We start from the raw sequence: 23,694 nt of genomic DNA on the forward strand, positions 1-23,694 counted from the left end.
TTTTTTATATAATGGTGATGCATTTAGGATTGTAAATACGTGCATTGAAACACTGGTATGCATATTTAAACTAGATTAAACCTCTTATTTCCTAATTGCTGGAATTATATAGGACAAGCAATATATACATTCATGTAGTTCCTTGTTTTTGCACAGATGTCCCTTAATGAATATCCTTGTACACTTTAGCCTAGGTGCTAAATGACACCTCTATAGATACTGAGATTTTCCTGGCCTGGCCCCTAGACCAGTTTCGTTCTTCATTAGAGTAATCAATGAAGTGTCGGGAGCCAGACCTTCTTCAAACACTGGGCAATCAAGCTTCCCCTCTAAAATGCCTTTTGACCTTTAGGTGAAGACCTCAAAAGAAAAAATAAACATTGCAATCTATTCATTTGCCCATGTAATTAATTCCATTAATTATCTTTAAACAGATAAGGAATGCTCTGAAATCTTTTTACTTTCAATTATCTTTCTGTTTTGGTCTTGGCTTCAAAGCCTACACCAAAGTGTTCACACTGTGGTGCCTGTTGTTTTCCCACTTTTACCCCATTTCATCATTAATACTGAATAGAATCTCAACAGGAGTGATTTGCAGAAATAAATAGTATCAGGTCAACTTTTTTTTTGCCATCACACACAACTGTGTTTGCCCATGTTAATTATTTGCTTCCAGAATCCCATGACTGGTAAGTTCTGATGCTGGTTGAAGTTGTAGCTGGGAAGTAAATTGACATAATTAAACAGCAACCCTTAGCAGGAGCCAAGCTGTTAACCTGGCATGACTGCTGAAAAACAACTTGGATCCCTAGTTAAACGTTTCCTTATTCAGGCATGGAATGGGCCATTTGGGACAATGGGCAAATGCTGGGCGGCCCGCTGGCCGACAGAGCAACTTACTCATCCCATCTGCAGCTCTAGTAGCATATCATGTGCATATCGTGAGGCCAGTGGGTGGAAATGCCCGGCCATACTCAATATTCAGTATGCATGTGAAAGGTGGTATATAGCATTTCTTCCTGGTATGTATAGAGTCCAAATTGTTGAAACCCTTTATGGGTTCCAAGCCACGGGAGGATTCGCAAACCCTCTGAGCTCCAGATCTAATATAAGCCTTGGAAGAGCATGTCTTATGTTGGCAGTCCATAAGAGAGTTTTTGTGAATGCTAGTGATACATATGCCATACCCCCACCACTGGGAAATAGTTTCATGTTTGTCTTTCAATTTTTATAGGGAATGCCTGGAACTTGACAAATGATGATTTCTATGACAAGTTGTTGGACTTTTGGCTGTCACTCGATGACTAAATGCTGGACTTTTGAACTTTACTTTGAAATATCTGAGTAACAGCAGGGTACACATTGCATTTACCTTTCAATATTTGTGTACCTTCTTAGTTTCATTTTTCATTCCAATCCTATTGGTGAAATATATGTAAACATATTTTCAGAATTTCAACTATCAATGTTATCTTTTTATATAATTTCAAAGAAGGCATTGCCTGTTTGTGTATTTCTCAATTATGTTATATCCTGCTCTCTTACTCTATGTTGTATGTTTGAGAAAGATCTAGAGTTTGTCAACAAAGGAAGTAATTTACAAAAATATAATGCAGCATTTTTGTCTGGGGAAGGGTAGATGTTTTCAACACGCACAAAGCTGATTCAGTATGACTTAAGACCAAAACCACAAGAAACCTCAAACACTCAATGTATTTAAGAATCAATTCTCTGCAGACCACAAACTTCCAGAATGATGCCCGCAGAGGCCAGTATTTTGCTAGGTTGGGGGTGGGGTTTAGGGGATAGTTATTTAAGGGGTTGTGACACCAAGCAGAGGGCCATTTTTTGTAGTCACCTTACCCTGTGTTGTTTGTCCCACCCTCCTTCCCTGTTTATTGTGTTTTGGTGGTGGTGGTATGCTGTCACAGCCGGGTTGGTAGCTTACCAGACATCTAAGGGGTGTGAATGCTCTGGTGGGAGGTTCCCGGTAGGTGGTGCTGGGAGGCTCAGATTTGGGTTTGGGCATCTTGGTATGTCCTTCCATGTGTGGTGTTCCTAGTTTGCCTTGCAGGCTTTATGGATTTTGTTAATTATTTATGTTTATTGATGTTATTTATTATATTTATGTGTTCAGTTTGGTAGTCTTTGCCCTGTTAACGCAACAAGGTGTCGGGCCTAAGGTTGCGCGGCAATGACTTGGTTAATAAATAAAATTGGTTGTGGCCTTTTAAACCCAAGTTTCTGGTGTCTGTCGTTATTGGGTTAAGTTAAATTGGGTGGGGGCCTGGCACAGAGATTGGGGGTGCTTCAGTTAAGATAATGTAAAAGGAAAGGGGGGCACAATAGTACAGACTGGTCATTTCAGTGCAAAACATTACATAGTGTTATATAGCCACAATTAAAATTGCATGAGCCAAAATGTTGAATAAAAAAAAAAGCCTGCAATGTAGCATTCTAGAAAGTATATCCCTGTTCCGGGCAGCGCCTCCTTCCTTCCTTAGCATCCACAGCCATTAACTCAAGACACAGAGAGTTTCAACACCACCATCAAACAGCATGAAAGGTATTAGTAAAATCAAATACACTGAAAGAATGTTTGTCAGCCCATAATATAAATACAACACTCCCCGTGCAGAGACAGAGGTCTAGTAACATAGGTTGTAGATCCAAGTCTGGTCAGGAATAGCAGGTAACAATGGTTTGGAAGAATCAGAAGAAGCACACCCATAGAAGACAAACCGATTCTTTGAATATGAGGCTAACAAGCAACCAGCTGAGAACAGAGGTACAAACAACATAAATCACCAGGAATCATAGCATAAAACCTCTTCCAGTAGGAGTGTTAGGTGACATAGTGTCTATAGACAACCACTGGGTGACTGTCTACAACCCACCATGAGATACCATAGTGCACAAGCAGGGCATAGTGACCAAAGAGTGCAGCTGCACACCACAATATCAGAGTGGTAGAAAGTTAAATACATTGTCCATGAAGCCTAAGTAACACTCCAATATTTTGCATTATTTAGAACATCACAGCTTACGAATATGAAAGCAAAACAGGATAAATGACCTCTGCACATTTCTTAATAACATGCTTTCAAAGCATTTTAATTCAAGTTCCAGTAAACCATGTTGGCACAGGTGCTGCTTATGCCCCAACCATGACAAATTGTTGTACACTTTTCAACCCAGCTAATGTATAAGTGGTATCTGTACAATGATAAGTCCTTTGTTCAGTAGTTTGCTGTCCCTACATTTCTTCATAGACTGAGATATGGCAGAGCATTGTTAATAGTCAAAATGTAACCAGAGAAGGATTTAATAAGAACAATGATTGATTTACTGCAGTCCAAAAGAAATAGAACCAAATAAAAGGACAATTAAGATAATCTAAAGCAATATCCTTTAATACAGGGCTTGACAAATTTGTTGTGAATCTAGGCGCCAGGTAAAAAAGTTAGGAGCCAGGATTTTTTTAAACTAACAGTTGGTCAGGAGTGATCTGATCATCATAGCCCACTTACTAAAATCACAGCGTTTGACCTGGAAGCACCCTGGACTTTCAGGTCAGTGCTGTTTTTTTTTTTTTGTAACTCTTTCGATGCTGATGTTCCATTGGAGCACAGCATTGACTGATATTTAGTCCCCACAAGCTTGTGGGGACAAATGTTAACCCCTGGAATGCCACGAATGTGTCATACACAATTGTGGCATTGAAGGGGTTAACGCTGCACTGTCGCTCTCATGGAGCGATCAGGCAGCAGGGAGGTGTTGGGGCTGGTCTCCACACTCATGGGGAGACCAAAGAACCCTCTCCCCTGTCCCTGCAGCTGCCTCTGGCAGCTGGGACTCAATTACTGGTCTATAGGCCAGCCATTGCAGGGGGAGTCTCTTTGATGACTGCTGTAGGCTTCCATGCCTACAGGAATCATCAAAGGGCTTGTGGGGGCTCGTTTTTGCTGTTGCTGGTCTGCCTGGGCTTCCAGGCAGACCACCAGCAGCAGAGTCCCGTACAAAACGGGAATTAACCCCTAAATGCCCCGATCGCGGCATTGAAGGGGTTAACGCTGCACTGTCGCTCTCATGGAGCGATCAGGCAGCAGGGGGGTGTTGGGTCAGGTCCCCACACTTGTGTGGGGGCCCAATCAACACACAACCCCCTTACCTGAAGCTGCCTGTGGCAGCTGAAAACACGATTGCTGGTTTTCCAGCAACCGTGTTTTCAGCCTACAGGATCACTCCGTGGGAGTGATCTCAGGCTCGGGGGCGGGCTCTGTGTGGCTGTGCTGTCTGCCCAGACTCCTGGGCAGACAGCAGCAGCGCCCCCGTGTGGTGATTCAGCCTCTTACATCCACATTTTTTTCTGGATGTAAGAGGCTGACAAAACCTAGGCGCCAGGACAAAATTCTCTGTCGCCATGGCGACCTGGCGCCTGGGATTTGTCGAGCCCTGCTTTAATACACATTAGTATAAAAAATCGAATACTGTTTTTTTTCACATTATTTTCACACAATTATATATATATATACATATATATATATATATATATATATATATACAAGCAATTGAACAGGTGTACCTAATAAAGTGGCTTTATAATGGGGATTTAAGTGACTTTGAACGTGGCATGGTTGGTGGTGCCAGACTGGCTGGTTTGAGTATTTCAGAAACTGCTGATCTACTGGGATTTTCACGCACAACCATCTCTAAGGTTTACAGAGAATGGTCCAAAAAATTGAAAATATACAGTGAGCGGCAGTTGTGTGGACAACAATGCCTTGTTAATGTCAGATGTCAGAGGAGAATGGACAGACTGGTGTGAGGCAACAGTAACTCATTACAAGCAAGATATGCAGAATACCATCTCTGAACGCACAACAAGTCGAACCTTGAGGCAGATGGACTACAGCAGCAGAAGGCCAGGTGCCACTCCTGTCAGCTAAGAACAGGAAACTGAGGACTACAAAAACTGAGGCTCACCAAAATTGGACAATTGAAGACTAGAAGAACGGTGCCTGGTCCAATGACTCTCGGTTTCAGCTGTGACATTAAGATGCCAGGGTCAGACTTTGGCGTAAACAACGTCAAAGCATGGATCCATCCTGCCTTGCATCAGCGGTTCAGGCTGGTGGTGTAATGGTGTGGGGGTCATTTTCAAGAGTCTCTGCCTTTTACATCTTTCACATCTTATTATCTTGGACACTTATATGTTTTTGCTTTATTACATATCCAAGAGATATGAAACAGATTTGCCAGTTGCACTATATAAAAGCAACTCAAAATAGAAATCCAATCAATACTGAAAAGCTCAGAGGAAGGTCGCCTAAGGCAACATATCCCCGTGTAGCCATCATGATAGATAAAAAGAATCCAAAAATATTTATGGCAACAACTGTAAAGACATAGTAACATCCCCCAAATAATATCATTGTGTGCAGTGGCTTAACATGTTTTGTACTTAGGTACTTTATCAAAGGCAAGTTGAAAAGTTTGTCTACAGGGTGGTGAGATGGGTTAATATACAGAATGAATGCAGAATCGTCTGTCTTCTATTTTCTCACATGTGACTTTAGATCTACAGTATATGACTGAAAATATGTGGTAAATCCTCCCAATTATTGAGTTTAGGTGTTTCAGTCACACCCATTGCTAATAGGTGCATACAATCCATCACATAGGCATGCCATCTCAATAGACAAACATTTCCAATAGAAAGGGTCAAACTGAAGAACTTAGTAAATGTGACACTGTCATAGGGTGCCAGCTTTACCAAGAGTCAGTTCATTACATTTCTGCCCTACTAGATCTGCCCCAGTTTACTGTAAATGTTATTATTAGACTTGTGCATTCGTCTTCGGGCGAACATGGAAACGAACACGAAGACGGCGGCGGTAAAACGTAGGCGAAGACAAAGACACACACCACGAAGATCTTCGTGATTGTCTTCGTCTTCATCTACCATCCCCCCCCCCTCTTCTAACTTACCTTGTCTTCGCGGCTTCGCGGCATCGCGGCATCGCAGCAGTTCCCGGAAGTGGAAATCCGCAGGTTTGCCGTCACGGGTTACAGGGCAGTGCGAATGAGCCTATTGGTCGCCTACAGGGACCTCCTCTGGCATCAACCAATTGGCCAGAGGAAGACCCTGCAGGTGACCAATAGGCTCACTCGCACGGTCATTGTAACCCCTGACAGTGAACCTATGGATTTCCGCTCCCATTAACCCCTTTGATGCTGCGTTATCTAACACAGCATCGAAGGGGTTAACAGGAGCGGAAATCCATAGGTTAAAGGGCCGTGCAAGCGACCAATAGGCTCACTTGCACGGCCCCTTAACCCTTTAAAAAAAAAAGTTAACCCCTAATGAAAAAGTTAACCCCAATGCTGCAAATCCCACTGGTCTCCCTCCCTGTTCAATTAGTTAACTAGGACATTAACTAATTGAACAGGGAGGGAGACCAGTGGGATCTGCCGGGTAAGTTGCAGCATTGAGGTTTTAAAACCCCAATGCTGCAACTTACCCTGCAGATGCCACTGGTCTCCCTTCCTGTTCAATTAGTTAAATGTCCGTACGAGCGACTTTATTGGTCGCTCGTACGGACATTTAACCCGGCACAGACTTACTAATTGAACAGGGAGGGAGACCAGTGGGATGTGCCGGGTAAGTTGCAGCATTGGGGTTTTAAAACCCCAATGCTGCAACTTACCCTGCAGATGCCACTGGTCTCCCTCCCTGTTCAATTAGTTAAAGACCAGTGGCATCTGCAGGGCAAGTTGCAGCATTGGAGTTTCAAAACCTCAATGCTGCAACTTACCATGCCAATGCCACTGGTCTCCCTCCCTGTTCAATTAGTTACATGTCCATACGAGCGACTTTATTGTTCGCTCGTACGGACATTTCATTAATTGAACAGGGAGGGAGACCAGTGGGATGTGCCGGGTAAGTTGCAGCATTGGGGTTTTAAAAGAACAGGGAGACCAGTAAGTTACAGCACCAGTTACAGCACCAGGACCCTAAAAGTCTGTACGAGCGACCAACAGAGTCGCTCGTACAGACTTTTAAAACCCCAATGCTGCAACTTACCCGGCACATCCCACTGGTCTCCCTGTTCTATCAGTTAAATGTCCGTACGAACGACTTTATTGGTCGCTTGTACGGACATTTAACTGATAGAACAGGGAGACCAGTGGGATGTGCCGGGTAAGTTACAGCACCAGGAGCCTAAAAGTCTGTACGAGCGACCAACAAAGTCGCTCGTACAGACTTTTAAAATCCCAATGCTGCAACTTACCCGGCAGATCCCACTGGTCTCCCTGTTCTATCAGTTAATAAATGATAGAACAGGGAGACCAGCGGGATCTGCCAGACAATTACGACACCGGGAGTATAACAGTCTGTACGAGCGACCCTATTGGTCGCCAGCAGGGGGCTCGTCTGCCATTGGTTGATGGCAGACGAGCCCCCTGCTGACGACCAATAGAGTTGCTCATACGGACATTTAAACTCCTGGCGCCAGAGCGGCTTTAACCCCGTATTAACCCCTTAACCGGGGAAAACGAAGAAAACCCGAACACGAAGAATGTCCGCGAATATTCGCCCGAAGAGAAGACAGGACCAGGCGAATATTCGCGGAATACGAAGTTTTTTTTTTGCCGAAGACGAGCACGAAGACGAACATGAAGAGCCCCCTGGTGCCCAAGTCTAGTTATTATTGTAAAGTAGAAGTATCTAGGAGTAACACCAGCTCAGCTATGAAGTTGTAGACCATACACACTTACAGAGTGGTTTTTTTTGCTGGTCCTCTGTAGTAGTACCCACTACAGAGTTCCAAAGAGCTTCTAGAAGCAGCATCAGCACAAGCACAAGCACTGTGCATCAGGAGCTGCATGAAATGGGTTCCCATGGCTGAGCAGCTGGACACAATCCGAAGATCGCTATGGACAATGCCAAGTATCTGCTTGAGTGGTGTAAAGCACACCATCACTGGACTCTGGAGCAGTGGAAATGTTCTCCGAAGTGATGAATCACACCTCATTTTCCTATTCCTAGTTGGAATGCGTATTGCAAGACCAGGCCTTATCATCTAACAGCAGTGCCTGCTGTCATAAATGCTGCTTTTGCTAAATGGGAACAAATGCCCACAGACACACTCCAAAACTTTGTGGAAAGCCTTCCCCGAAGAGTGGAGGGTGTTATGGCCGCAAAGGGGGAACACCTGCATATTAATGCCCATGGTTTTGGGATTGGATGTCTAACAAGTTCATACAGGTGTGATGGTCAGGTGTCCACATACTTTTGGTCATTTGGTTTATTTTCCTTGAGTAGCATGAATAGCATGTTTGGTTCCAAAAAAATGTAAACACAAACGATAATTCCTCATTCCTCCTTGAGCAGTCATATTTGGCAGCTTTTTTTGCAGCTGAGTACAGATACTCTTTCAATAATGTACAAAAATCTACATGAAAAAGATGTTGCAATTCCCTGAGTAATGAAATGTTGTTTTTTTTAATCAGGAAAACACTTCCTACTTACTTAAATGATCCCTGCCTTTATAGGGAAATAGCCAAGTGACTTATTTAACAACGTGTAAAAGAGTGAACAATTACTGTATGTTGTTTAAAGGGTGGAGCAAGTCAGTAAGCTACAGACTAGGAGTGGCTGCAGCCAGGTACACCTCTGTATTCAATGAAGAAGAACACTTTTATTGTGAGGACATTCCCAACCTGCTGCTACAGAGCTGCCTGGTGAGACATGGACTTGACTTCCTTGGGGAATAATGGTTTCACCAACTCTGCCTTTCAGGTATGTCACCTTTGTCCCTTATAAAAAATATATATTGTTTTGCTAGAAAATATTATGAATTTCATGTGAAGTGTATGGAAAAGGAGTAACAACCCAGGAGCTCTCTGGGTAAAGCACAACTACAACTTCTACGATTCTCTGTCAACAAATAGTCATCTGTAAATCACAGGAGTTAAAGTTTTGCAAGAGCTACAGAAAAGCACGTTGGCAACCCATGATCCAGCAGAACATATGGAAGTTTACACATATATAATTCAATTAATGAATTACAGAATGTAATTAATTCAACAACTGATCAGAGCATTGAAAGGACAGGAATGATTTAGCATTCAATTCAATACGAAATAGCCAGGCCACAATAGATCTAGAATGGGTGCCAAAGTCCTTTGTTGTTTTCAAGCAAACACTTATTTGTTGTGGCATGTATGTTTAGGCACAGATTATCCAATAGGCTAAATGTGTAAAGAGACTGGCTTGCCCCATAATGTTTATATTATTTGCTTGAATTCTCAGGTGACACATAATGTGTGCAAGTGCAATGTTAAAACCTCCTATGATTCTCATACAGAGTCAGTCACCTTCTGTACAAATATACACTGGGGTTTCTTAACCTATTGTATGTGTGCCCCAAGGTGTATTTGTTTTTGAGTTAGGGTTATCCAGTGTCTTTTTAGAATGAGGAGTCATTGGTGCTTGCTAAGAAGCTTTGATATGTGAGGTACCTGTAGACCAAAAGGTTCATGTTGACTCAGAAAAGGTTGAGAAACAGTAATTTGTATAACTTTTATTGTGTGGATTCAAAAAACCTTGTCAGCGTTACAGGTAGGATGCATTGGGTTTTTTTTCAAAGCAATGGGATTTAATAGTTATCATTAAATTAAAATACAGAGGAAAAGATTTAATGACTTGAGTAAAACTATTGGTATATTCATTACTGCCCATGGTACTGGGTTTCCGGCAGAGATGTATCTACCTCTGGCACTGCCCAAGTCCTGACCCAGGGCAGCGCCCACACCACGTTCTCCATCCTTCAACAGAGTGCCAGGATATGAAGTCATCACATGAATATGAAGTCTTAAGGTGTGCTGTGCCAAAAGGGCGATCTACCCCCTGCCTTTGTGAGGGGGTACTGCCACAACCTAAACGTCGATCGTTGCAGGGTATTTTATGGGGAGTACATGAAATGTACTTATTTAATAGTCAGTGGCCACAAGGGTAACCTATATTAGGTCTGGACCAGTTGTCTAGCACACTAGATTTTAAATATAAATGCATCAGTCATGTATTACATTATTAAGATTACATTATTTTATGCCAAGCTTTATAGGACATATTCCATGGTAATGAACATTTTTACATATGGGCAAGCATCCTGAAGATGAGACCAAGAACTGATTAAGGCTGCACGGTCCTTATCTGCCATCATATTCTGTGTTTCTATATATCAGCATTCTTATATGAAAAATAAAAAAATATATCAAGAGCAGCACAAATCTGCAGTATATTACATGTTATAATGGAACATTTCATAAAACTAAGGCTGATAAAATATTTGCATTTTCAACATTCCATATTTCTTTCTGGTGTTTGCAATATCAGAAATCTCAAGGTTTTCTGTATGTAAGAGCACTTAGGAAGGATTCTTGACACAACTGGGTTTATTGAATAAAGAAAAATGTATATTGTCGAACGGCATGTTCTTTATTTTTTATCACATGACAACATGTTCTGCTCAATGAAAAAAACTACGGTTGGCTGAATTAAATTTAAAGGTGCTGTTCCACTTACTCTGCTGAATTTAACAATTTTATAACTAAAACCATAATTCGTAGTGCCTTTGAACGTCATTTAAAATGTTGTTGTAAAGTTAAAATCTTTTTTTTATTTATTTATTTTGAATGAATGAATATCAGGTTGTCCTCCAGCTGGTATAGAACCACAACTCCCATGACTCTATGCCATTATATATACCCAACCAGAAAGTGACTGTGGTTTTAGCTCAGTAGCACAAGCTGTGGTATCCATGCACCCCTCCAAAAAGTCAAGAAATAGAAGAATTTCCTGGAACGTAGGACAAGCTGATATTGAATATAAAGTGCATGCTAAACAGCTACAATGTTTTGAGTGCAGGGCACTGAATGTTATCTACAGAAGTGCTTACCAAGTTTTGTAATGCAGTACTTTTTTGTCATTCTTGATAAGTAATCTATCTTCTACAAATAAAACAGCATGGTTAAAAAATGACCAAAGAGAAAGCTGGAATAATCGCCACACATTACATTTTAAAGGCTGTGTTTCTTAAAACAAGTCGTAAACCACAACCACATAGTGAGGGATATGTATAACTGATTCTAGTACAAAAAAAAAGCAACCAACAGAATGGCCCATTTAGAAGGACTATTGCATTGGTTACTATGGCGACAAGAGCACTTTACAAATGTATACCAGAATATTTTTTTTTATATACACAATCTCAACGCTGTGTGAAGTGCAGTACTTTTAAGATTTCTAAGATCATACATGCTATGGGTTTGAAAGCATACTATGTTACTTAGAAAATTGATTGGACCTCTATATTTTTGTCTCACATGACAGATTTAGTTTAATGCTCAAGCATATTTGGAGTTTAAACCATGTAAAGTACAGCCTCATTGGGTTTCTTGTGATTACATTCTTAAAACTTTCCAACTAGGTACAGAGAAACTCGGCCTTGCATGACATAATTAACTTACCTTAAAATAAATTAGAATAATAGACCAAACTATGAGGTTCCACAGAGAATATTATTAAACCTCAATAGTTCCCTGGAAGACACCGCATGAGTGTGGAACCAGCGGTAATATGCATGGCATTGGGAAGAACATTTCCTTAATAAAAGATAATAATAATAATAATAATAAATAATGAATGATACATTATGATTATACTGAGAAACTTGAGGTTCTTTCTGTGGTACATGGGATATATACTGGTTTTCCATGTCGCCGACATGGACTATAAAGTTATATAGGTGTATTTTATGCGTACATATGTATTTTGTTATGTGGGTTGATACAGTTCTTGTTCGAAGTGTTACATTTAACATTCCCCACTGTGATGTCACTTTACTAGGAGTTTAAACTGTTTTGTGGGCATGTACCGTATTGGCTCGGATATAGGCCGCCCCGTATATAGGCCGCACCCTAAAAGTTTGGTGCTTTTTTAAAGAAAAAGTTTTTTTCTTTAAAAAAGCACCAAAAAAACATGCTGCCACTCTGTCTCCCCCCCCCGAGATATGCTGCCACTCTGTCTCCCCCCCCCGAGATATGCTGCCACTGTCCTCCTCCCCCCCCGAGATATGCTGCCACTGTCCTCCTCCCCCCCCCGAGATATGCTGCCACTCTGCCCCCCCCGACTTACCAGAGGAGACTCCCGGGTGTCTTGCGGGGCTGGCGGGGGACATCTACGCAATACGCGTACACAACTTCCGGTGCCGGCACTCAGCTGATGTGCCGGCACCGGAAGTTGTGTACGCGTATTGCGTAGATGTCCCCCGCCGGCCCCGCAAGACACCCGGGAGTCTCCTCTGGTAAGTCTTGGGGGCAGAGGTAAAGCTTAGACAACCTCCTGTGCCGGCATCCCCCCCGTGGAAAGTGCTGGCTGGGGAGGCTGTCTGAGCGTATCGGGGAGTAGGATGCAGGTCCCCTGCACCGCTGCGGGGGATCTGTATCCTAACCCTGCCCGGCGCCCGGGACTGCATGTCCTGGGCGTCGGGCGCTAGACCCCGAATATAGGCCGCACCCCCACTTTAAAGACTTAAAGTGGGGGGAAAAGTGCGGCCTATATTCGAGCCAATACGGTATATCACAGTGTATCAGTCTTCTACAGTCATAAAAGTCATATTAATGTGCACATACACAACAGAAAGGCTGTACATCACATTTTTGAAATTTTCCCATTTTCCTTCTTCTAAATGCCTTAATAATTTACGCAGCTATAATTATGTCACAGAAAAGGCCTTAGTAAAGTTAAGCACCCTGGCCCTTATCCACAACCACACTTTCAACAATGCTCCTCTTAATATTTGAAATGTGCTGTTAATTACACTGTAATATGTTTAACAAATAGCCCTTATCTGATCTGCCATTCTATTCTTTCTTCCGAGCATTTCATTACAGAAAAACAAAACAAAAGCTTTAAAGGATTTTTTTTCAATTTGTAATGTATAGCAATCAGCAGCTGCTCACAAGTGTAAGCATTTGAGTGCGTAAGCATAAGCGTTCTGCAGGCACGTTTGGTAAGAAAGGCATCGCATGTAGCTGCTTTTAGAAACTTGGAAACGCTCCCACAACAAGGATGGTCCTGTGTGGAGTCACCATTCACGTTTCAGTACAGAACAAATTGGGTAATCTTTGAGATGTTGTAAGGCGTAATGTTGCACGTGCCAAGTTTTTTTAAAACTAATCTCTTAGAGTCAGTTTTGAGTCTGAATGTTTCTCTATTCTTACTTAGTTCTTTATTATCCTCAAAATACTAAATAATATACTACCAACATAACTTTGTCAACAATATAATGTGTGTATTAGATAAATACATAACTAATAGCCATGTGTTTCTAGAAATGATAACCAAGACAGGATCAGGTGTTGTAATTGAATTGTAAATAGATATTGCTTTAATGTCCATCATCCTAACTAAAGGTGTCAGCAGGGAGCAGGAAGAATGGGTGATTGTGAACGTTTCTGGGAAAGTCATTCAATTATGCAATAGGTAGTATGGGGATATATGAATCATAGTCATAATTTTGAATCAGATTTAGTCACTTTTGCTATTGCCGTTCTAATCCAGCTAATAGTGTCAGAATAGAAAAATGTATATATCAGTCAACTGTCTGGGTGCATCATCCATCCATTAAATAAAGTTTGAAGAGAGAATATATATATATATTTTTTTTTTTACGTTTTCTATGTAACCATTATACTTTCTGATCCAACAGGATGACGATTCCACAGATAACAAGGATAAGAACCATGCCATTAGAAATGGAAGTTATAAAGGAGATGCTGTGGTTATTGGTCAGGTAATAACATTAACACACATCAACATAACTAACATGCCATGGATTTAATTTTTGTATCAGCAGCTAGCTAAGAATGCAGGGTACTGGTAATATGTATTACATTAGTAAGGTGATATCAAAATGTCAGCTACTGTAGCTGCTGCTTCCTTGTTCTATCTGAATATTGAATGTCTTTTTTTTCTTCTTCCAGTTTGACATGTCTGATGGTAGTGTGCCTGTTCCAGCTAAATGGAATTCAGATGAAACTCTTTCTGAAAAAAAAAGGTAGGATTGTATGATTTAATATGGCACGTATGGGGTTATGTAGAAGTGCTCTGGGGAAAATTTAAATAATGGTCATGTGGCCAGGGCAACCTATGGAATGTTTATTTTGATTGGACTATTCTTAACGAGCCAAGCTCTTTTAACTTGTTATGAAGCTCTGATAATAAAATAGGTGATTGCTATGAAATACTAACAAAGGTTTATGATCAGTATATGGATGGTAGCAAGATGTCACAGGCAGGGATGTATTTAGGTTGGGTGCTGGCCTAGGCTTAACCCAGGACAATGCCTCCAGTCCCTACATCCCCAGCTGCCATCTTTTGTTCAAGGTATGATGTCATCCACAGTGTAAATGGCCCCAGTGGGGTGATCAGAGATCTCCATTATAATGGGCCCATTGAGCAGCAAAGCACCAAGAGGCCTGATTGCCTACTAGGTCCATTCTGTCTCAGTTTTGCAATACAGGAGCTGTGACTCCCTGGACCTGCCCCTAGGCCTAAGTCACAATACATCACCGGAAGCATTACTATAGGACTTTTGGCAGTTGTACGTCTGGAACTTCTCTGTGCTTCCAGCTATGGGGCTCGATACTAACATACATCAACAAATAACAGAAAGATTTTTGTATTATAATGTCCCTTAAACTCACAAGGCTCTGTCTACAAGACTTGCGTGACAGGTGCCTCGCTGTCTGTGACCTAAATTTCATGTTTATAAATGGCTCATTATCATACAAATCAGGTGTGAATCTGTCACAAACTGTTACGTAGGTTTTTGATTCGCAGAGCATCATAACATCATGTAGACACAATTAATTAAAGAAACCAATCACATTCACTATTCTGTTACTTTCATTGTAATTGCACATCTGTTGGCAAAGTAAAAATATGACCTTCAGTTGTTTGAATCCGTAATGCAGAGGACATTATGAAGAGGAAATAAACTATTGAGCTAAGTGGACATCATCTTGCAAATTGGTATCCACATTAATCAGATTGCATGCTTTATTTCAAATTGGGCATTTACAAGGTTAAGTGAAACTCACTGCTGAAACTGTTTATGGTAGAACCATCACAGATTAAAATATATTTAAATGTACTGAATTTAGATATATTGTGTTTTAAGATATGCCCTTAAAAAACTGATAAGCAGACCATGTGATTTTGGTGCTACATACTGCTTTGTGCAATAGTTTCAGCCACATTGGCATAATGCTACTTTTTAACGCACCCTTCATTTACTTTACCTTAAAAAAAGAGTTAGAGTCTTTTTAATAAATTCTCAACTATATCATATTATTTTAATTATGATTGGTTGAGAGACCTCTGGGACTATACGTTATTTATTATTTTAGAGCTAACTCATGGCAGCACTTTAATTATGGCTTTCCATTTTATTTTCTTACACAGTTACTTGGAAAAGAAATACAATGCAGTATGTGGTTTCTACAGAAAGCACAAAAACATAATCAGACATATAATCTACGGTATTCTGTTAGCAGGTGAGTTGAAAATGTTATATCATTATCTACTTACAGACTGAAAAGAAAGTGACCTAGCAAATATTTTCTTAATAAGAAAGTCAATAGTGTGAACATACAAGAATATGTATAATACCTGGGTACTCCTGGGTACTCCAGATTTCTCCATAGGCTCTAGAAATAAGAACTGATTACTGGTCAATGGGAGTCAATGGAATGATGTTAGCCCCACTTCCTTCCCAGGTCTTGCCACAATCCTGCCCCCTCCCAGCCCCCTTATATGCTTTAATTCCCTGCCCCTACCAGTGACTAACCCCCTCAATAACCTGAAAAACACCTCCTTTCTGCCTCCCATTAAGGAACACCAGAGATGGATTTCTGGGAAGCTAGACATGTTTTCCAAGTTCTTGGATTACTATTCAGTTACTTTCTGGTAAAGAATTTTAACAGTGATAAATCAATTTTATATTATTAGGCATATTTGGTCTCCTTCTAGCCCTAAGGATCTGTTCCTCAGCCCTAGCACTAACATTCATTCTAAGTTGGTAATTATCCAATACAGTTATGAATTAGGGTATTATTGAGTCTGCAGTCAAACGTGACAGCATCCATCAACCACTTGGACCGTTGCTTTAGGTCAAATATAATGTTTGTTGCCAAGGTCCCACCCAATTGAGCTGAAGATAGAAGTGATTAAAGTAACTCGATGCCAACAGGGAATCTGTATAACTTGGCAGAGCTATGTCTATTGAGCCATTCCTAGCCACATCAATTTTGCAGGTAGGCGCAATTGAGGATAACATGTAGAAAAGAAAGAGGAGACAGGACATGGTGATGCAATTATATGACTGACATGACAAAACTAAGTTAAACTAGGGTAGACCCCTTTTACATTAATATATAAAATGTTTGATGTAATATAATTAAAGTTATTAAAATATGTACACTGTTACTTAACCATAAATAAATCTATGTGTTTATAAAGAGCATTTCATTCCGGTGGATAACTGAAAGGGTATGTCTCTAATAGGTTTTCTGGCAATGGTGATTGCAGCCTGCGCTCTGAACTTCAAAAGGGCTTTAGCACTCTTTGTGCTAACAGTCCTAGCCATATTTTTTGTGTGCTGGGATTTATTCATGGACAGATATGAAGGTAAAATTGTCAAGTGCTTTTCTCCCGTCGGGACGTTTTTCAAGAAGCAGTGGTTTTGGATGAAATGGTGAGTTAGGATAACTTATAACATTCTTAATAGCCTAAGAGGTATGCTTCCACTTTATGTGTGTGGTTACAATACATTTTATGTGACTTTGTGAGCTATCAGTAGATATTATATATATATATATATATATATATGCTTCTCAGAAATGTATCTTTAAGCAAGCTTAACCCACTAAAGTTTAAAAATATAAACCGCCAACAGAAGCAGTCTGATACGAATGTATAACGATAGAAACACAGTAAAGGAAAAATATAGAAAAAGTATGGCCAAAACAGTTTTCTCATTCTGGCCCTATCATCATGTCAAAAATGTGTGGGCTCTCTTACAGTTTGGAGTAATTTAACTCCTCCCCCGCTGCCTCTACCAAAATCATGAAGCATACCACAGTATGCTTCTTGCACATGGCAAGTACTACCTCCATCAGGGCCGGCCCAAGACAAAATGTCGCCTGGGGCGAAGTTTAAAATGCCCCCCCCATTATCTACCCTTCCTCTCCCTCCCTGCTGCCCCCCCATTATATACCCCCCCCCTTGTACTTACCTTTCAGCAGTCCTGCGGCGAGTCTCCCTGCTCGGTCTCGGTGCCGGCTTGTAATGCTGCGCACCGGAAATGACGTCATCTTCCGGCGCTCAGCAGTACAAGCCGGCACCGAGCTAGAGGGCTCGCAGAGGAGAGAGAGGGGCACCGAGCGGGTACTGGCAACTTGGTAAGTGAAAACCCCTCGGCGCCCCTCTCTCTCTCCTCCGTTTAAAAAAAAAAAAAAAGGGCTTGGGGCGGCAAATTGCCACCCCTTCAAAAGTGCCGCCTGGAGCAGTTGCCTCACTCGGCTTCATTGTCGGGCCGGCCCTGACCTCCATTCATATCAATTGAAGAAGTGGTAGTCCATCGCCTGTATGTGATTTTAACAGTGATGTTTTGCTAGCATACATTCTATTGGCTGTTGCTTCAGTGAGCTCAGTGGGAAAGTTACTAAGTATGTGCAAGAAGTTTACGTACTAATGTTTCCTAGTTTTAAAAAAAGACAGTTTGGTAAGAGGAAAATGGGATGGAACTGTCATTTTACTAAACTACAATTACTAAACAATTCATGTTCCAATTTGTCCAGGCAAAATGGACTACAACAATTTTGCAGCCTAGACTGGGCTCTATGTTTTTATTATTATTAGTGTAGTTAAACTCTCATGAGGACAAACATAAAAACCCAAAACGCATCTAGCATCTGTAAAACAAAATGTTATTTGGAATTTGATTTGTGCAAGTTATGCTTCATATTCATCTAGATAAATGTTTCTCTTTGTTATGCTTTAGGGTGATTTGGATAAGTCTCATTGTTGGGATTATTTGCTGGCTTATTTTTGACACTGCAAAAATGGGAGCCAATCAGCTGATATCATTTGGTGGACTTGTGATGTACATTCTCTTAATGCTCATATTCTCTAAGCATCCAACTAAGGTAAGTGCAGTATGGCGCAATATGCAAGACCTTTTCCTTTTGATTGTTTTCTAGTCAGAACTTAACCACATGATTGTTCTATATAGTATATCACTTGCATACCTCCAAACAGTCACTGTCCCCGTAAGCCACAGCCTTTTGTCTGTGCTGTTGCAGCACAAACATCATTGCAGCTCCCAAGTTGACTCTTTGCAACACTACCATCTTAAAGTGGCTAACCAGGGAAGGTGGACTGGTGCCCATGCCTCTTACCCACTTCTGGGGCTAGTCCTCCTCGCCTTTTGCCACACCATCAGCACAAGTGTCCTGATTTGGACAATGGTCATGCATCTGAAAATATTTCAGTCATACATGCTTCCTGAGTACCTAAATAAGGTTACTCAAGCATCTTGTGCATTTTTTTCTTCCTTTTTACGATATCTATCTTTTTACTTAGACCCATGTCTAGCACACAAAATATTGCTTTCGTTTTCTGTTTTAGATTGCGAAGGTTAACGTGTAGTAAAATGGGCCTCCAATGCATAGTACATAATGCAAATATAATTATTTTGACCTTCTATACGGCTTACACGTATAGATTAAACTGGGTTTTCTTATGTTAGGTAATAGTACTTTTGCATCTTTCAATATGAAAGTAATTTGGGACACCTATATATTTTAGGCATGTCAACTGAGGCACAGGACAAGCTACTGTGTCCCTTACCTATAAAACAAATGGGAAAAAAAGCTATAGATATGCATGTTAATGTTATTGTGAATTTTCTATTCTTCCATCATTGTGATAGTGCTACATAATCTCCCTGTGCTCTATAAATACATTTTAGTAATAATAAAATGTGCATATACACAGGACAATTAATGCCATGTGAAGTATGCATAGCTTGTTTTTTTGGTGTTTTTCACTCTCTGCTTTGTCCAAGTTGGTGGCAATCTTTGATCTGTGGGCTGCTGTATTAATACTGTATTTAATCTATATGCAACCAATTAGAAAAACAACATTTTGATAACAGTTTACTTTGTAGGTACATTGGCGGCAAGTATTCTGGGGCATTGGACTTCAGTTCTTGTTGGGCCTTGTTATTTTAAGAACAAAACCAGGATTTGATGCATTTGATTGGCTTGGTATACAAGTGCAGGTGAGTTTTAGGATATTTTTTTAATTCATGTAATAAATGAAACACATTTATTGTTATGTCATGTTATGGCCGTTTCCACCTACATATATATATATATATATATATATATATTTATATAGATAATTTAGACATTTAGAAGTTATGGGTCCCTGGGGTGAAGCATTTGGAGTATTATAGCAAACTGGTTGCCCAAGCCAGGTTCGTATGATTCAGTACAGGACATTGATGAAGCCTGTATCAGGCACAGGTGCTGGGCATGAAAACCCCCCTGTAGCCTAACAATCACTGAGATTGTTGTGAGAGAAGAAGTTCTTCATTGCTCCCAGGGCAAGGAGAGGCTCCGAAGAAGATCCCAAAGCCAAGTGTGGCATACCTGCCTGGACCTGTGTATTTTGTGTGGGGGAGGTTTTCCAGTACCTGGCTTAGATGGGTCCGGTAGGGAAGTGAAGCAGTTGGGCTGGCCAGCAAAGTATAAGCTTTCCAAGGCTAGGCTTTTAGTTTATGATTTTGTTTTGGGGTGTTTGATTTGTACACTTGCAGATAAATCATACAGTTTGCTCTAAATCGGTGTTCCTGAGTCTTATTACCCTAGGGAACATGCTTCAGATCCCTAAAAGTGACATTTATTTAAGATCCCTAAAAGTGACATTTATGGCCCTCTGGCATCAACCAATTGGTTGATGCCAGAGGAGGCCCCTGCAGGCAACCAATAGACTCTTAAAATCTTGGTGCCGCAACTTGGCTCCAAGAGTTAAAGGTCCGTACGAGCCACTTAACTCTTGGAGCGGGGAGACTATGGTCTCCCTAGGCCAAGTTGCGCCGTCAGGAGTTAAAGGGACGTGCAAGTGAGCCTATTGGTCGCCTGCAGGGGTCTCCTCTGGTATCAACCAATTGGAATATCATCAGCAGAGCTTATTCAGATGCACAAGCTCGATTTGCAGTATCCAGTCCAGGACATTGATACCTGCATCAGGTACAGATGCTGGGCATTAAAACCCCCTGGAGTCTAACAATCAGAGACTGTTGTGGGGATAGGAAGATCTCCTGTGCTCAGGGCAAGAAGAGACCCTAAGGAACACCCCCAAGCCATGTAAGAAGGTAGTAGGGACAGTATTATCCAGAACCAAGGCTAACCCCTCCAACCAATACCAAACTCAAGGTACTGCATCAGCCAATCACCAACTTTTATATCCAAAATGATACAGCCTAACATCAAGAACTAGTCCTTGCCAATTACGAGGTACATCGCTACTTCCTTACCTAACCAAACACAAATTCCAAAAGCTCAAGGGGATGTCCTGGTCTTGAAAAGAAATCCAGAACCCATCCTTGAAACTCTGAAGCAGGGTATCTGCTGCCCAGAAATTCCTATACCTGCTAAACCCTGGCTGCATCATGGCAACTTCCACTGGTGTCTTTCCCTTTTCTGTCCAACCTCTTGCTTGTCTCCCCGTTTCCCCTGCTTGAAACAGCAGGAGTCTGGGTGAGAACCCTGTAACCCGTGCATTTGTGTCTGAAACTACAGTTCCTACCTTACTTGTACTGGCTGTCGTTAAACTGCCAACAGCACCCGGTGCGGCTCTGTCCAAAGGACAGACCTCCCTGTTGCGATCTCATTAAGGTGATCTCATCTATGTCCTTCTGGTCTCAGTCCAACAATAAGTGAACTGCCAGCCTCTGGGGGAACGGCTTGTCATATCTCCACCAACCAAAACCCCCCATACACACAGCAGGCTTTCCATATGAGGTCCTGGTAGTAAAAAGGCCCCAAGCACTGCTCAGTGGTCTTTTTGCAGAACATACTGGCCAATATGGAAAAAGCCCATATCCAGATCCCAAAAGTCTTTTTCTGTTATGGTACTTTTCCATATCCCTTTCTGATTCGTTCAACTCCTTATCTGGAGGAGGCACACCTTCCTGAGGAAAGAGAGAGAATATCTCTTCTCCACATTTTCTCCTTAATTTCTTGTAAGGAAACCAGAGGACCTGAAAGTATATGTATGCGGACCCATGGGCTACCTCTGCTGCTGGGGGGGTCACTCCCCATAGTCCGCTCTGGTGTCTGTACACATACAATACCCACTGCAGGCTGTCCTTCAGGGGCAGGCACCGCCGCAGTGTCTGTGCCCCATGCCCTGGGTTCTCACCGGAGGAACCGCAGACCATACTCATATGGCCATCTACACCAGGCAAAGCCTGCACACCCCGTGGCCAGCCAGGTACCCAAGCTGGTCCAATAAGCCCTGCACAACCGGCAGCAGCCCCACTAACGCCTGGCCTGTGATTTGAGGTTTACCACCCCCACAAACTAACTGCAACTGCCCTGCTGCACCTGCACTGCTCCATGGCACAGTTGAGCCATTGAGGAAACTAGCAAGAGAGATTGCGCAGCATCCCAGTCACCCTGGATCTAAATGCAAAATAGAGCCAGGTGTAGATCATGAGAGGCCTGCAAACAAGGAACATATGTATTTCTGGACCTACCTCCCCTTGAGATAGTAGGCCTAATCCAAGAACATAGCAAAAGTGGCTTAGTTGACAAGGCAGGGGCGGAGGGGGAGGACTGTCAGACCTCTCATCACTCTTAGATGACCCACTCAGCACTGGCCAGCCGCTGCCACCTGATCACTAGAGGTAAGCCCTCTGTTTTTTTGCCCTGAGGGCCACTCACCATGCTGGATGCCACTGTATTGTTTCTGCTATTGTCGTAGTTGAAATGCAATCAATTCATCAATTTCCTCATATAGTAAAGCGAATGTCCTCAGTAATGTTTCGAAGACCTGTGCTGAGTAATAAGTGTTAATTGTTTTTAAAGGACAAGGGTGTGAACAGGTTACCAGGACAGTATGAGTTTTAACACATTCGTTGACTCATGCTCTGCAAATTAAGACAACCAACCGGTTTGGTTGATCAAATTAATGCAGTTTATGCTGTAACAACAATACAGAATATATCATTGTGTTTCTAACAGCTTGTACAAGTCAAGACTGGTGGCACCTCCCTAAAATAACTTATTGGCTTTGAGTGTACTTATTCTCCTTTTTGGATTCTCTTGTATGTGTGTTCAATTAAACTGAACATTGCTCAAAAGTTATCTTTATTTGCATAAGCACATTTTACTTGTACTATATGGATACACTATTTTTTTTTCTTACATGGGATATAGGTTATTGTTCCCATTTGTTTGTCTCAGTTCCTAATCCTGTATCTTACTGAACTTTAACTTGAATTCTTCCTGTGTGTCATGAAAGCACAAAATAAATAGTGTTTGAAAAATCACTTACACCTTTAAACCTGCATGTACAAGATTCCAAAAACTGAGCGCAGAAAATCAAAGCTGGTTTGGGAACCATGGATAAAAACTTTTGTATATACAAATCTCGTAACATTTTACCCCTGGCAATACATAACAAGTTTAACAGGAAAATCTAGTTATGTATGATCCCTGCCATTTTTTACCTACGAAGACAACAATAAAACAATCTAGTTTTTAATAATTATATAATGACCTGCATAATAAAATATTGTGAAATTGGTATTTTACCAAATCTATTTTTTGGTATTTTACCAAATGAGAATGGATAAGGAGAAGGACTGGGCAAGTCTGACTTTTGCCAGGTGGGCCACTGGTGAAAGCACCCCATCTGTCATAGCAGTAGCTGAGTATAAAAACATAACTCAAGCATACGGTGACCATAAAGATACAAAACAGAGCAAGAATTCAGCGCATCCTCAACGAATACTATTAAAAAAACCATCAATCTAAGGCATAAATATTGAGGATTTTTTCATACTATATGGCCATATATTGCTTAGCTCGCCACTACATCAAAGAACCCCAAGTTTGGCAAGTCCTATCTAATTTTACATGGCTATATTGCTTACCAAGGAGCTGAATCAGTGGGACTGCACTGCATTTTAAGTTTTAACCCAATGAGACTCCTCTGGACACCATTAATAAAGCATCTGTGTGGCAGAGTTGCATAGGTATCTGATTATTTATGGACTCAGGAGAGGTTGCTCAGTTATTAAACGTTGCATCCTACTAATACAATGTTTAAGGAGAACATTGTCACATTCTGTATTTACATTTTGTGAAGTTTTTATTTAAGCTGCTTGCCCTTGCATGTGACTCACAAAATTAAAAGTTGCAGGCACGATTGAAAACATCTTGTATGTTTAGGCATATGTGATCAAGTGTATAATTCTTAATTGGACCCCTCGATCTCTTAGTGAATATACCCAAGTGAATATCCCCACAGCAGTGTTTTTTCTC

General features: G+C 41.3%; 1 protein-coding gene across 1 annotated transcript in view; it reads left to right on the top strand.

Annotated features, from left to right (window-relative positions):
• The first annotated feature begins 8,755 nt into the window (after positions 1-8,755).
• The window catches only part of LOC149300564 (solute carrier family 28 member 3-like), a 34,216-nt gene continuing 19,277 nt past the window's right edge, over positions 8,756-23,694 (top strand). Inside the window, exons 1-7 of the mRNA XM_089485045.1 lie at positions 8,756-8,806; positions 13,782-13,865; positions 14,056-14,129; positions 15,539-15,630; positions 16,640-16,829; positions 18,138-18,282; positions 19,305-19,418. Of these exons, the coding sequence (XP_089341171.1) occupies positions 8,756-8,806; positions 13,782-13,865; positions 14,056-14,129; positions 15,539-15,630; positions 16,640-16,829; positions 18,138-18,282; positions 19,305-19,418 (750 nt within the window). The remainder of the gene's footprint in view (positions 8,807-13,781; positions 13,866-14,055; positions 14,130-15,538; positions 15,631-16,639; positions 16,830-18,137; positions 18,283-19,304; positions 19,419-23,694) is intronic.

The sequence above is a fragment of the Sceloporus occidentalis genome, unplaced genomic scaffold (assembly GCF_023333645.1).
Source record: "Sceloporus occidentalis isolate IW3139 unplaced genomic scaffold, rSceOcc1.0.p SCAF_24, whole genome shotgun sequence".
In the NCBI taxonomy this organism is placed as follows: Eukaryota; Metazoa; Chordata; class Lepidosauria; order Squamata; family Phrynosomatidae; genus Sceloporus; species Sceloporus occidentalis.